Raw genomic sequence first — 13790 nt, 5'->3', positions numbered from 1 at the left:
AGGTCAAAGAGCCACAAAAAGTTATATACTTTTTAAAATTTATAAAATAATAAATGTGGAAATATGAATCCAACTGACAAAACGGGAAGAATTAAAATGAATTTATTTTCACATTTTTATTTTTTTGTTTTGTTTTAGTTGTACTGTTTTTTTTTTAACTTAAAAGTAATTCCACCATCTTTTTTTGAACAAATCTGAGCTAAATAATATTAAAAAGCTTAAATTTTACCCACATTTTAAAAAAAAAACAACTAAATTATAAGATTTTATTGCAACTAAAGTTTCTGCTTTGGTTTTAAATCAAACCTGATTGGAAACAAGACATAAAGAATGGATTTATATTTAAAATATATAAAGATAAATGAACATTTAAAATGTATTTTCCTTTTTTCCATGTTTATTTCTCTGAAGCTCAGAGAAATAATTCTATGAAGCTCAGACTGTATTTAGTCTTTTTCTCTGAATATCAAACAACAAAACAACCTCAAAAAGATGAATTAAAACACATGATTTAGTGTTTCTGTAGCATTTTCCTGCCTTAAATCTGAGACTGTGTGAGTTTTAATCCTGACAGATGTGATGAAGCTGATCAGCTGCTGCCTTTAAAGTTTAAACGGCTTTAATGTTTCTACATTTCTACAAGAACAGGAGCGGAAACTGTGTCCAGTTCTGAAGAAGGAAATCCAATTAAACTGGAACAAACTATCAGGCTTGGTCGTTTTATTTGTTCTAATAGATCATATCCGTGCTCCTGGAGTTAGTTTTTATTCAAACATCTGGTTAGATGTGACAGATTATTGTAGATTTCCCATCAGCTGAATGATAATCAGCTGTTTGATGCTGTGAAAGTTAAAAATAAGACTCACAGAAACCCAGCAGAGACGAGAGATTTATCTTGAAATGTCATAAAAGTCATGTTGGTTTAAAACGATCCTCTGAAAACGTTCAGGTACGAGGAGCGAAACTCATCAGAAACTGCTGATGAAGACTGATTTAAAGGATTACAGGAACATCTGGATCATTGGAAGGAAAATAAAAAGAAACTAGAAACACTCGGAGACAGAACATCTGTAAAACATCTGGATCAGGAGCTGAGAGTCATCCTCAACACAAACTCTGAAATTAAAAGCCTTTAATTATAATTTTAAACTCAGAGGAAACAGGTTTTTAAACTCATTCGGTTCTAAGGTTCTTTTAAGCACAGATAATAAAAATACCAACCAGTTTTTAAACTTTTCAGCACTTCTTTGTGTGTACCTGCTCTTCGTCCATTAGAAGCTATTAATGAAAAGCTTTTTACGGTTTACGCCTCAAACAACATGACCACAGGTCCAAAGGGCGGGTCAGCGCGGCGAGCCTGACACGGTGGGGATTTTCCACCTGGCTGAACGTGGAGGTGATGTCCCCGCAGACGAGTGGATGTCGACCGGGTCAAACCGGGTCAGATCTGATCAGCTGCAGCAGCTTTCATCTCAGATTTATTTTTATTCCAGCCTTCCTGGTTCCTGAAGTGAGTTAAACTCCTAAATGTGTCAGGGTCTTTAAGGTTACTGTTATAACCCCAGAACAACAGCAGAAAGAAAGAAAGAAATAACCCATTTAATCAGATTTGATTTAATTTATCATTTCTTATTTAGAACGAACAGAACCCAGCCTGATCCAGAACCTGGACCTGCTCATGTCCCACAGGTTCTTTCTTTAAATAAAAACAAAAATACTCTGTATGTAATGAATATTTGCTGTATTTGATGCTTGAATCATAACTCTGTCATTTTAGTTTTTATTAGATTGCTTTAAATTCGCTTTTTTCACATTTGTGATCTTTAACATCTGATTGTTTCGTTCACATTCTCATATTTCTTTTAAATTTTCTGCTCCTGCGGTGACTCAGCAGATGAAAAATGACTCCGATTATTCCAGGCTGCTTCCGTCTGTGCGTCAGATAAAATGTGTCACTTTTGGAGGGAAACTGGCTAATTTTTTGTTGCAGAAACTGAACTCTGAGTGTTTGCAGCCAGCGAACCGTGCAGCCACCAGTTTTTGAAAAACCGCCATCTTCGTTCACGTGCACGGCTTGAACAGCTGTATTCTGGACCGTGCACTTTATTTTACCGTCCCCCTGCACCTCCACAGCCACTCCCACGTTTGAAGAAATGAAGATTTGAACCAGCTTTTAATATTTATTACTGATCATCGATGTGGAGCTGGACATTCAGGGCCTCGGATGGTTTCTGTCAGGTGAGCTCAGGTTTCAAAACACAACTTCAGCTTTTCAGATTCATGGAAACCAAACTGAGACGAGTTCAAGACGCCTGTGACAATTCTGTCTTTAAAACCAAAGCAACACGACTACAAGCCTCTGCACTCCTGTGAGAACCCCTGAGAACGTCTGGAACACCAGCAGGACCAAACGCTCCTGACTTTCACACGTTCTCTACGTGGTTTTTGCACCTAAACACCGTTTGCATGTTTAGCTTAAAGTATGCATCAAGTTGTGACACGTTTTGACGTCTGAGACACATTCTGAGAAACGCCTCCAGCAGTGAGATAGGATCCATGCAGCCGTTCTGTTGAGAACCAGCCGGGCGTTAAAGAAGGTGAGTTCATGTCGTTAAACTCTAACCTGGATCTGCTATAAGAACCGACACCACATCATGAGAAGCCACGGCTCCAGGCTCAGCTGTGACCTCTGACCTGGTTTAAGCTTATTTTAGATCGACGGCTGCAGCTGACGCCTTTAAAATGAAATGACGGCACAGAGTCCAGGTTCATGCTCTGAAGCAGAAACAATGTGCCTCACTCTGCAGATGTGTCTTTATATATTTTAACCTTTTTACAGGAAATATGGTGAAAGGCTTCATTCAGCTGCCAGGGTCCAACAGCTTTGGTGCAACTTCTCTTTAAAGCCAGTGTCGACCAAACGCTTCCCTTTTACACCAAAGCACCAGAATGAGGAGAAACAAGAGCTAAACAGAACTCCTCGTCCACAACGTTTATCTGCAGGAACCGAGACGTTCCTTCAGAACCACAGACGGTCAGAAGATCCACACAAAGCCCGACAGCGTGACCTTTAACCCAGAGACACGGTTTAGTTCCACCACATGTGGCCAGATGTTGCAACATAAAGTCAGCTTTTATAACTTCCATGCAGATGTGAAGCCAGCTGAGGATGAGCTGCAGCGCCCTCCGGTGGTCATACAGAGGAATGACACAGTCTGTTCATATTACTGCTTAAAGTTTAAATATTTGGATATTACCTACAAAATGTGTACAAACACACATATATTTGGAAATCATTTAGGCCTTAAATTAAGTTCAAAACGATGAAAACTCCAATACAGAGAGAAAATGTGTTGTTTTAAAAAAAATAAGTGGTGAAAGTAAAAATAATAAATAAGCTAAATTAAAAGTCAAACAGGAAACAAAAGGAAAACTGAAACAGAACTGATGAAACCAGAACAACAATCTGACAAAAACTGGAACTGTTAAAAGAAACAAAAATAAAACCTCTCAGGTCTTACTTTTGAACAGACTCTTATTTTGAAATAATAACTGTTTTAAACCTCTTCTTGGACTTTAACATATGGGCCTATAAGGAACAATTATAAGAAAACTACAATAATAACATTTAAATCTTTGTTCAATAAGGTCTTTATCAGATTTTATTCCAGGTTTTAGTTGAACTTTGTGCTTCAACATCCTTTAAATGATTTTTATTTTTGACTTGTTCACTGAATAATCATGATGCAACACAAACACTGACATGTCTTGGGTTTTATTATAGTTTTTATTTTTTGAAACACTATAAAGAATTTCTACGGGACACAAAAGTTTCAAAAAGTCAAACTCACAACGATTAAAAAAGATCTACAGCACAACAGTTTCAAACCCTGAGAGGTTTTTTTTATGCACAAATACAAGATTCATTTAAAATAAAACATTAACCTGATTATTAGTATTCATAACAAATAATAACATGCTAAATACACTAAGATTAGAAATGTTTTTGTGAATATAGTTATAATAAAGTTAAGTTAATAACAGTAAACAGACACGTTCTGAAACATCAGAGCTATCTGATGTTTTCACTTCCTATGAAGCCTAAAACAAACGAAAACACAAAAATCAGTTTCAATTAATGACAATAACAACAGAAATGAACATTAATTAAATACTTAATCAAATACTGTTTATGTAGCTAAAGAAAAAACACCACTGGCTAAATCCCAGAGGAAACAGCCCAGATGAGACGCCATCTTTAAGTTCAGCTTTACGGACATTTTGAAATGGGTTTCAGTGTAAAAGTTATAATTAAATATTTTACCTGGACAGGTGAGATAAACAGAGACCTCAGGTAAGACCGAAGTGGATCTCTGTCTGAAAACAACTTCAGGCTCTAAACTTTCAGAGAGGATCGGACTAACACAGAGGTGTCCGGTCCTGGTCCTGGTCCTGGTCCTGGTCCTGGTCCTGGTCCTGGTCCTGGTCCTGGTCCTGGGGAACCCCTACCCTGCATGTTTCAGGTGTTTCTCTGATCTGAATGAGTGATTAATAAGTTTCTACAGAACCTGAAGAGCTGCTGAAGAGCAGAGAAACATCTAAAACCTGCAGGGTGGAGGTCCTCCAGGACCAGGACCAGGACCAGGACTGGGATCAGAACCAGGACCAGGACGGGACACCACTGATATAGACCTCTACACCTCCTTCAGCTTCACAGTCTTTAGATTTCTACATAAAATGTTAGGGTTATTCTTCAGTGCAAATAGCAGCAGCAGCAGCTAGCTGTAGCACAGAGGTGGAGTTGACCTCAGTGTAAAGACTTAAAAACAGTGATTTCATGAACAGCTGCTAACTTTAGACCGAAGTGCGCTCTGCTCTGGGAGCTCAGAGCAACTTCCACAACAGATTAAAACAAATTTATTCAGCAGAAATCTGAACGTCCTGACAGGCTGCACCTAAACTGCTACAGCTACCTGCTGCTGCTTGTGCTATTTGTTCTAGCAAACTACTATTGAATTCCATATAAATAAAAAAGAAATGAGAAAATGATTTTGGTGATTCAAACAATGTCTACAACAGGTTAGATATTAATTATTCATCATTGCTCCATGGAACCCCATCTAAAAATGGCCAGAATAGTTCTTTTAATTGGCTTTACAATTAACTTTAACACTAATAAAAGTTTAAAAATCACTGTACAAAGAGCATGTGGTTTGATAAAATCTGTAGTTAAAAGTATAAATTCAGGTTATTGTGTTTTAAAGCAGCCTGAGACCCTCATGAGTTAATGTTAAACCTCCAAAGTTATACTGAGGTAAATAATTTGCCCCGTTTGTTTGTTGCAGAAATGTTGTTTTCACAGGTCGGGGTCGTGACCCCGCAGGGTGTTGAACTCCTCCGGAGCTGAGTACTTGTCGGCCCCCTGACCCGAGGAGTGGCGGAAACCGGCAGAAATCTCCTCGAAGGTGCGGCCCTTGGTCTCCGGCACCTTGAAGTACGTGAAGACGAAGAAGCCGAGCAGCAGGACGGTGAAGATGATGAAGACGTACGGACCGCAGAGTTGCTGGGAGGGAAAAAGAAACTTTAAATCCTTCACTTCGTGGACAGAAGCTGACAGAGAAATACATGGAAGTTTAGGGGGAAAGATCATGTTTTACCTTCATTTTGTTTGTTTTGTTAAGAAAAACTGATGTGTTTGTTTGTATGTTAGTAAAATATCTCTTGAACCACTGGATGGATTTAACTGATTGACTTTTAATCTGAAATAAAATGGCTGCCACAGCTAATCAACCCTAGCAAACACAAAAACTAAACTAAACTTTAGTCAGTTTTACAGATAATGAGATAAAATTTGGTGTGGTAGTAGCTGAGAGTCATCCTGAACATATAACACACGCATCACACAAGATCTTTGTTTAAAACGTTTGTGTTCAAGGTGGCGGGTGATATGCATTCCTCTGATTTTGTCAGGATTTGGGCTTTTGTTGTTTTTTCTTTCTGCCTCTTGTTTCCTGTCATCATTCACTTCTCCTGTTTATCTCGTCTTCCTGCCACGCCCATCTTCACCTGTTTCTTGTTGTAATCACTCACCTGTGCCCACTTCCCCTAATGACCCTCAGCTTTAAAACTTGGTCAATTTCTCCACTTCCTGGCTGCTTCATTGTTCCTCAGCGCTTGTTGTCTCGTTCCTTGTCCTGTCCTGCCTTGTCTCGCCTCGTTTGGATTTTGTTTTGTTTAGATTTTGCTGCCACGTCAGCCTTTGTTTTTGTTTATTCTTTAGTTTAATAAATTAATTTTTTATGTTGAGTCTGCGTTCTGGGTTCGCCTCCTTCTCCGCCCCTCCTGACAGATTTTTGGTTTGTAGAGTTTGATGCTGATCGCAGCTGTTTCTCTGTAAATGTCTCCCTGAATAAAAACACCTGAACTTGAAAAGCATCCCTCTCTCACCTCCACATACTGGAAGCACATCCCCACCAAGAAGTTGGCCGACCAGTTGCAGAAACCAGCAACTGCGATGGCGGCGGGCCGGGGCCCCTGGCTGAAGAGCTCGGCCACAATGAACCAGGGGATGGGACCGGGGCCGATTTCAAAAAAGGCCACGAAGCTGAAGATGGCCACGATGCTGACGTAGGACATCCACCTGAGCTGGTCCTGAGAGAGGAAACACTTTCAGGTAAACGGTTCTGACAGGTTCTGCAGAGGTGATGAGAAACACTTACCAGCAACGCCATGGCAACGGTTAGAAACACGGCTGAAACCGCCATCCCCATCAAACCAATCAGGTGAAGGGGTCTCCTGCCCACGTGCTCCACGATAAACAGCTGAATAGGAGAAAAAATAATAACGCTCCAAAGTTCTGGTGTTTTTTATCTTTAATGGCACTTTAGAAACTTACTGAAACCACGGTGAAGATGGTATTGACCACTCCGGCGCCGACAGTGGCATAAACGGGCTGAGACACGCCCGCTCGCTCAAAGATCCCCGTGGAGTAGTAAAACACCTGCAGGACGACATTCAAACACGGACTTTACGCAGGAACTCTTTCATTTATATAGGATGTCTTCTTCTTAACATCTGATTATCAGTGTGGAGCATATTTATTTAAAAATCCAAAGATGATCATCTATGAACTCTACAGTTTATGTTTTTCACCTAAAGCATCGTGGACCCCTTTTAGAATCAGTTTTTAAGTATTTTGATGGACAGACTTTACTGTCTCAACTGTCCTAATCTCACATGGACATAAAGCGTGTCTGAAGACTCTCACAGGGTTTTAACACTCAGGCTTATGTGTCAGTTTTTGTTTTAGGAGCTAGAACTGTAACAGAATTGGGGGCTCGTCCGGGATCTTTCTTTTGTGTCGCTAGGTTTTCCTCCTGTTGCCTCTAAGAAGTTTAGGAAAAATGGGCAAGCAAAACTTGAGTTTTGGTCTACTATATTCTGGAGAATGAGCAAATGCAACCAAAGTTTTTTCAGATAAAGCATTTCAGTTGGTTTTGTTCAATGCATACAACTTCTTGTCTACCTTGTTTTGTTTTTCTTCAAAAACTAAATGCAGGTTGACTCGTTCAGTTGTCCTAACTCTACAGCTGGTTGCTACCATGCTAAGCTTTCCACTGAGACCTGCTGGGGTTTAAGCTTAGTTCTCCTGTAGTTATGGAGGCGAAGCAGATCACTGAAGCCTCGGTAATAACCGCTCTTCGACTCACGGCGTTGATGCCGGACAGCTGCTGAGACAGCTGCAGCATGATGGCAACGAGGATGGGCTGGCGGTGGACGGGAGAGCGGAACAGCTCAGGAATGGTGACCTTCTTCTCCCTCATCATCTTCTGGCTCTCCTCCCTCATCTCCTGTATGTCCTCGTTCACCTCATCGGTCCCCCGCAGCTTCATTAAGACTGAAACACACAACGAGCATCAGATTATTCAGAAACATCGGTGGAGATCTGCTGTTTTGTGAAGAAATTCTCCTCAGTGAGTGTTTGTGTCTTCTGAGTGCAGCATCAAAGTTAAACTGAGCAGAAATGCAGCTTCTCTTCTTCAGGATGTTTTTCATTTTTTAACTTCAGTAATAACTGCCGGCTGCCTGTCTCCCTCCACGCTCAGACCGTCTCACCGCTGCAGGCTTTGCTCTCCTCGTTGCAGTCGATGAGGAGGTAGCGGGGGCTCTCGGGGCAGAAGGGCAGCAGGGCGCACTGCAGCAGGGCCGGCAGCAGCGTGAACCCCAGCAGGAGGGGCCACAGCGACGCGTTCCCCAAGATCGATTCGATCCCAAAGATCTGCACCGCAAACACACAACCAGGTGATTTAAAAGCAGCAGACAGACACGAAGCATCGTGGACATTTACTGCTTCAGTCGTTTGCATTGGAAATCCTTCAGGTACGAGACTTTTTAAACATTTAACATTTCTATCAGGTTTAAACCCATCAGCTGTTTTCTCTGATAAAAGCTGAGAAACATAATGTTCTGGCCCATTCTTCTTTCCAGCGTTGCTTCAGTTCCTCGGTTTCTGCTCAGCTCTCTGAAGGTCCCAGTCTGGTTGAACTGAACTGAAAGAGGGCAGACTAACTTCTTCCCAGGACTGAAAACAACGTGAAGATGTTTATTCTAAAGCGGGTAAATGAAGACAGCATTCGTGGTTGAAGGATCTGACCTGTGCCATCAGAATCCCGACCACCACGCCCAGCTGGTGCAGGGTGCCCAGAGCTCCACGGAGAGACGTCGGTGAGATCTCCTCTACGTACATCGGCACGAAGCCCGTGGAGAGGCCGGAGTAGATGCCAATGATGAAACGGCCGACGATGAGCATCTCAAAGGAAGCTGCCAGCTCGCAGAAACCCATGATCGCAGCGGCAAAGACCACCAACACATTGGCCCCGAGCATGGAGTTCCTCCTGCAGAGATCACACAGGTTCTGATGATCCCGACCTGTTCCTCAGGGGAAACGTGGTTTCTGTGAGCGGGATCTCACCTGCCGAAGCGGTTGACGAACAGGCCGACGGAGAAGGAGCCGATCATTCCTCCCACAGAGAAGATGGCCACAGAGAGAGACCACAGGGCTGTCAAAGTGCTCCGAGAGATGGGCTCCGAGAACCTGCTGCTCCACGTCTCATTGTAGAAGTTCTCAATGACCTGAAACACACAACAGAGCAGTCAGGTCTGCTCGTCTCAGGGCTTCAGTTCCTGCTGGTCCCCGACTGCTGCAGAGAGATCCAGACCTGCAGGTCCTCCAGCCTGAGACCTGCAGGTCCTCCGGCCTGAGACTTTCAGGTCCTCCAGCCTGAGACCTTCAGGTCCTCCAGCCTGAAACCTGCAGGTCCTCCAGCCTGAAACCTGCAGGTCCTCCAGCCTGAAACCTGCAGGTCACATTTATGAAGAGTTGCTGCAGAAAGACAGACCCTCGGTCCAACTGTGATCCTGTCATTCCTGCACATTAAAGAAAAATGAATATTCTCACATTCTGAGGAGCGTTAATGACACCGGTGTTGTATCCAAACTGCAAAGAGCCGATCACAGCCGTCCCCACAGCCAGCATCAGCTGGGGCGTCACCTGGTGTCAGAGCAAAAACAACAAGGAGCTTTTTTACATTTACCTGCAGCAACAACAGCAGAGACTCAGAAATTTAAAGACTGGGAGGTGGGGAGGAAGCAGGAGGGGATTTATTGATGTCAGGGCGACTCTTTGCTTATCTGGGAGTCTTGTTCTGGAGCGATGGGAGGATGGAGCGGGACACGGACCGATCTGAGCCCCTCAGGGGGATCACTGGATGGACATCTACAACTGATTAACATTTGGAGTCTGCACAGTTTAAGATGGCTGCCACAGCTACCTGACATCAGCAACACTGATGAGATTGTGCAAAATGTTTGGACCAAAATGGCTCTAACTGCGTCCTTTTTAAAGACGTTCTTAGTTTAAAACTCTGGCCTGAAAGGCAGCGGGTGATATGCATTCCTTTAAAGGCTGCTAAGCCTTGAATTAAAAGAAATTACCTCAATGTTAAAAAGATAAAAGCTGTTTTGCATTTTCTGTGGTGCATCAGCTGCCATATAAAGCCATAAACAAAGAAAAACTGACTGAAAGGTTGAATTATGTTAAAAACAAAGCTGGTGTCTGATTATGGGTCAAAGCTGCAGATGAGGGGGTCATTAGGTCTCGTTAAGGGGGGGATGGGGTGAGGGATCTAATTCCTATCGGATCAGGTATCGATCGGGCAGCAGTTACCTTGCCGCTGCACTCCATGTGGCCTCAGAGGATCCAGATTTCAGGATTATTAAAACAGATTAATCCACTCCGTTAATTTAATCTCCCGCCAACAAAAACCTGAACTAACATTTAGTCCAAAGTCCGAGTAAACAAGTCCCCCCCCCCTCCAGTCTTCATTCACCTGCAGAGGTAAGAGGCTTAGTGACGTCATCGCTAAGTGGATCTTCACGCGCCTCTGAGGATCTGCGCTCTGATTGGTGGAGAGGGACTCCAGCACGACTAACACGTGTTTATAGAGAGCTAATAGCTGCTTAATCAGATCAATAATCCCACCGGGATTATAATTTAAAGAGCGGCTGAGAGTCAATATTCTCAAGTTTCACATAATCTGCAAATAAATTCACTTTGAAGGAAAGATGTTTTTATTATTTCCTGAAAATCATCCTTTAAAATGTTTTTAAACATCAAGTTTCCAAAAGACTGGATTCATTTACACCAAGACTTCTCTGCACAGGAAACAAATATTTTCTTTTTCTCTCATGAAATCATTCAGATTTTTACTTTTATTTGTGTTCTATTTTTATTTTTATTGCATTTTTGTCATCTAAAAACATATAAAATATCAAATATAAAGGAATACAAACAAATTTGGGCAACATTAAAACTAAAAGTAGCATCAGACTTCAAACATTTCAACCATATTATTGTAAAGATTTTAACCTTTTTATTAAATCCTGAGAATAATGTTATCAGACATGCAGTCAACCGCCGGGCCAAGGACCGGTACCGGAACATTTGGACAGATATTAATAGCCATCTTTAGGAAGATAATCTGATTTAAAAATAAACTTTTTCCCGTGTAGTTTGTAGGAAAGTTGTTTTGTATGAAACTTTGATGCATGAAAAGGTTGGAGACGGTCAGAGCTCAGTGTGAGCTGAGGATGACTCTCAGCTACTACCACACCAGATTTTAGCTCAAGTTGTAGCCATTGTTGTGATTGGTAAAGTCGAATAGCTGTGACGGCCATCTTGAATCAGGTTGAGTTGTAGACGTCCATCTAATGATTAACCTCTGAAAGGTCCATCCAGTGGTTCATGAAATATTTTGCTAACAGACAGAGAAACAAACACACTCAGGTACATCATCAGGTACAAGAACTAAAAGTGGAGCTTTGAAAGAAGAAGAACCTTCAGAACGTCTGCAGACCACTGGAACAGGATTCAGGAGGTTCTGGATCACTGGAGGATCATAACCGGGTCAAACAGTTCTGTTGGTTCCTTTCTCTTTGTTGTAACAAACTGCAGAACCTCCTGAGGATGATCCCTCCTGTTGGTCTTGTTTTGGCCAACAGAGGGCGCTCTTCATGTTCATCATCTTCTTCTTCTTCTTTATCTTCCTCTTCTTCAGGTCGTCTCTTCCTTCTGACGTGGAAATCTCACATGGACGTGTGGATTCAAGAACCTCCCTGCAAATGTCTTTCCAAGGAGGAGGAGACAAACTGCAGGAGAGCAACAAAACACAGAGCAGGACAGGGGACAGGGGACAGAAGACAGGTGACTGAGGACAGGGGACAGAGGACAGCTATAAAACACAGAGCAGGACAGAGGACTGAGGACAGAGGACAGGGGACTGAGGACAGGGGGCAGGAGACTGAGCTATAAAACAGAGCAGGACAAAGGGCTGAGGACAGGGGACAGAGCTATAAAACACAGAGCAGGACAGGGGACTGAGGACAGAGGACAAAGGGCTGAGGACAGGGGACAGAGCTATAAAACACAGAGCAGGACAGGGGACTGAGGACAGAGGACAAAGGGCTGAGGACAGGGGACAGAGCTATAAAACACAGAGCAGGACAGGGGACAGGGGACAGAGTACAGAGGACAGGGGGACAACAGAGCAGGACAGAGGACAGGGGACAGAGCTATAAAACTCAGAGCAGGACAGGGGACAGAGGACAGAGGAAAGAGGACTGAGGACAGAGGAAAGAGGACTGAGGACGGGGACAGAGCTATAAAACACAGAGCAGGACAGAGGACGGGGGACTGAGGACAGAGGACAGGGGACAGAGGACTGAGGACAGGGGACTGAGGAGGGTTAGGGTTAGGGGCATCTGCTGACCTCATGCCATGAGGTGGATCAAACATTTTACCATAGAATCACTCTGTATGGCAAGCCATTTGTGCATTTATTCAACATCTGCTGCTCTAGTTGAACAAACTCTCTGACTAGTAACAGGTTTTACCAACTATTGACACTTTTGTCCAACCAGTCTTACCGGTCAGTACCTCACTAGTAGCGCAGAAGTGCTTGGTTTTAACCCACTAGTTAAATGATAGTTAACTAGTAGGCACAGAAATATCGAACAAGTTAACCAGTCTACACTAGTTCTCCCAACAAGTCGGGGCTCTCGACTAATACAACCTAATAATTTACCTGGTCAACTAGTAAAACTTAAAATGCTAACTTGTTGACTAGTTCAAGCTTGTTTTTAAACTAGTTAACTAGGAGCTCTTAAAATATGGTTAACTTATGGTTAACTGATAAACTAGTGAAGCTTTTAAATGGACTAGTTTACTCGTAGTTTTGGAACTGAAACTGCTAACCTGCTAACTGAGTCAGAGATGGAGCACTGCACAGTCTGACCTTCGGGGTGAATCTGCTGGGAAGAGCCGTCTTAAATGTTGTGAATAATCTGTAGAACGATGGACACCAGATGACCTTTGACCCCTCACAGATTGACAGGCAGCAGCAGCTGCTTCTCTGAGGTCATTGCTGATGTCTTTCCGCCCTGGCGTTGATGCTGATCAGGTAATCAGTGTTTTTTTTCACCTCCTCTGTGCTGAAAAAACTCATCTGAGTCAAACTGTGTCGTTTGTTACGTCTCAACACGGTTCTGTCCGAAGGAGGTCAAAGGTCAGAGAAAAGAAATGTTTGTTTTTTTTCTGAAAAAGTTTAACTACCAGGACTGAAACTGAGAGGAAAAACAGCCGAAGTCTGAAGAAAACCCTTCAGAAGGTCTGGAGAACTTCGGATTAAGACTTTAAAACATTACAGAAACTTTGGCTGCTTGGGAGGAAAATGTGAAGAAAGAGGACGGGATCGAGAAGAGAAACTGGCTCTGGTTTATAAATGTGTCTCCTTGTTTTCAGTCTTTGTCTGAGTCATGGTTCTTATCTGCGCCAGCATTCACAGAAATGGAGTTAAGGTGTAATATTTGGGAGCTGTAGGTGCAGACTTCAGGCTGGAACCGTTCCTAGAGGAACACCAGTGGGAATGAGTAAACGTTGAACCATCTGTAGAGTTCAGCTCTGATCAGACCCGTCTCATATTTACCTTCCTGTGGAACGTTTCCACATCGATAGAACTCAGCTAGCTTTTTCCAGTTTGCTTTAGGTGCAGATCTGCCCTCCAGCAGTCAGATTCTTGTTCAACCCTGAGCTCCTCGCCGTATTCCCAGTGTTTCCAGGAAGAGCTGGAACATGGAAGCAGCTCAATAGGCCCAGTGTGTCTGTGAATTCCACACAGCGATCCATCACTGTCATCCCGCTGCTGTTATTCTTCTTTTGGGAAGGAAGAGGAGTG

At 42.8% G+C, this 13790-nt stretch overlaps 1 protein-coding gene and 1 long non-coding RNA gene across 3 annotated transcripts; one reads left to right on the top strand and one right to left on the bottom strand.

Annotated features, from left to right (window-relative positions):
- The first annotated feature begins 2233 nt into the window (after window positions 1-2233).
- LOC119617268 lies at window positions 2234-5017 on the top strand. The gene is made up of 2 exons (XR_005233485.1): window positions 2234-2597; window positions 2840-5017. It is a non-coding gene; the product is annotated as an uncharacterized LOC119617268 (long non-coding RNA).
- Window positions 4521-13700, bottom strand: LOC108249420 (solute carrier family 2, facilitated glucose transporter member 1-like). 2 transcript variants are annotated; one of them, XM_017438809.3, is made up of 11 exons: window positions 13542-13700; window positions 10226-13461; window positions 9458-9550; window positions 8972-9132; window positions 8654-8894; window positions 8116-8278; window positions 7710-7897; window positions 6896-7000; window positions 6720-6821; window positions 6448-6651; window positions 5357-5563 (listed from the first exon to the last, which is right to left on the bottom strand). In XM_017438809.3, exons 2-11 carry the CDS (start codon window positions 10241-10243, stop codon window positions 5357-5359), a joined length of 1482 nt encoding a protein of 493 aa, XP_017294298.1. In that variant the 5' UTR covers window positions 10244-13461; window positions 13542-13700. The 2 variants fall into 2 exon arrangements, with proteins under 2 accessions (XP_037832819.1, XP_017294298.1); XM_037976891.1 differs by lacking the exon at window positions 10226-13461 and having other exon boundaries at window positions 4521-5563.
- Window positions 13701-13790: the final 90 nt, after the last annotated feature.

The sequence above is a fragment of the Kryptolebias marmoratus genome, linkage group LG8 (genome assembly GCF_001649575.2).
Source record: "Kryptolebias marmoratus isolate JLee-2015 linkage group LG8, ASM164957v2, whole genome shotgun sequence".
In the NCBI taxonomy this organism is placed as follows: Eukaryota; Metazoa; Chordata; class Actinopteri; order Cyprinodontiformes; family Rivulidae; genus Kryptolebias; species Kryptolebias marmoratus.
The sequence above is the reverse complement of the archived record's forward strand: the minus strand, read 5'-3'. Positions and strand labels throughout refer to the sequence as shown.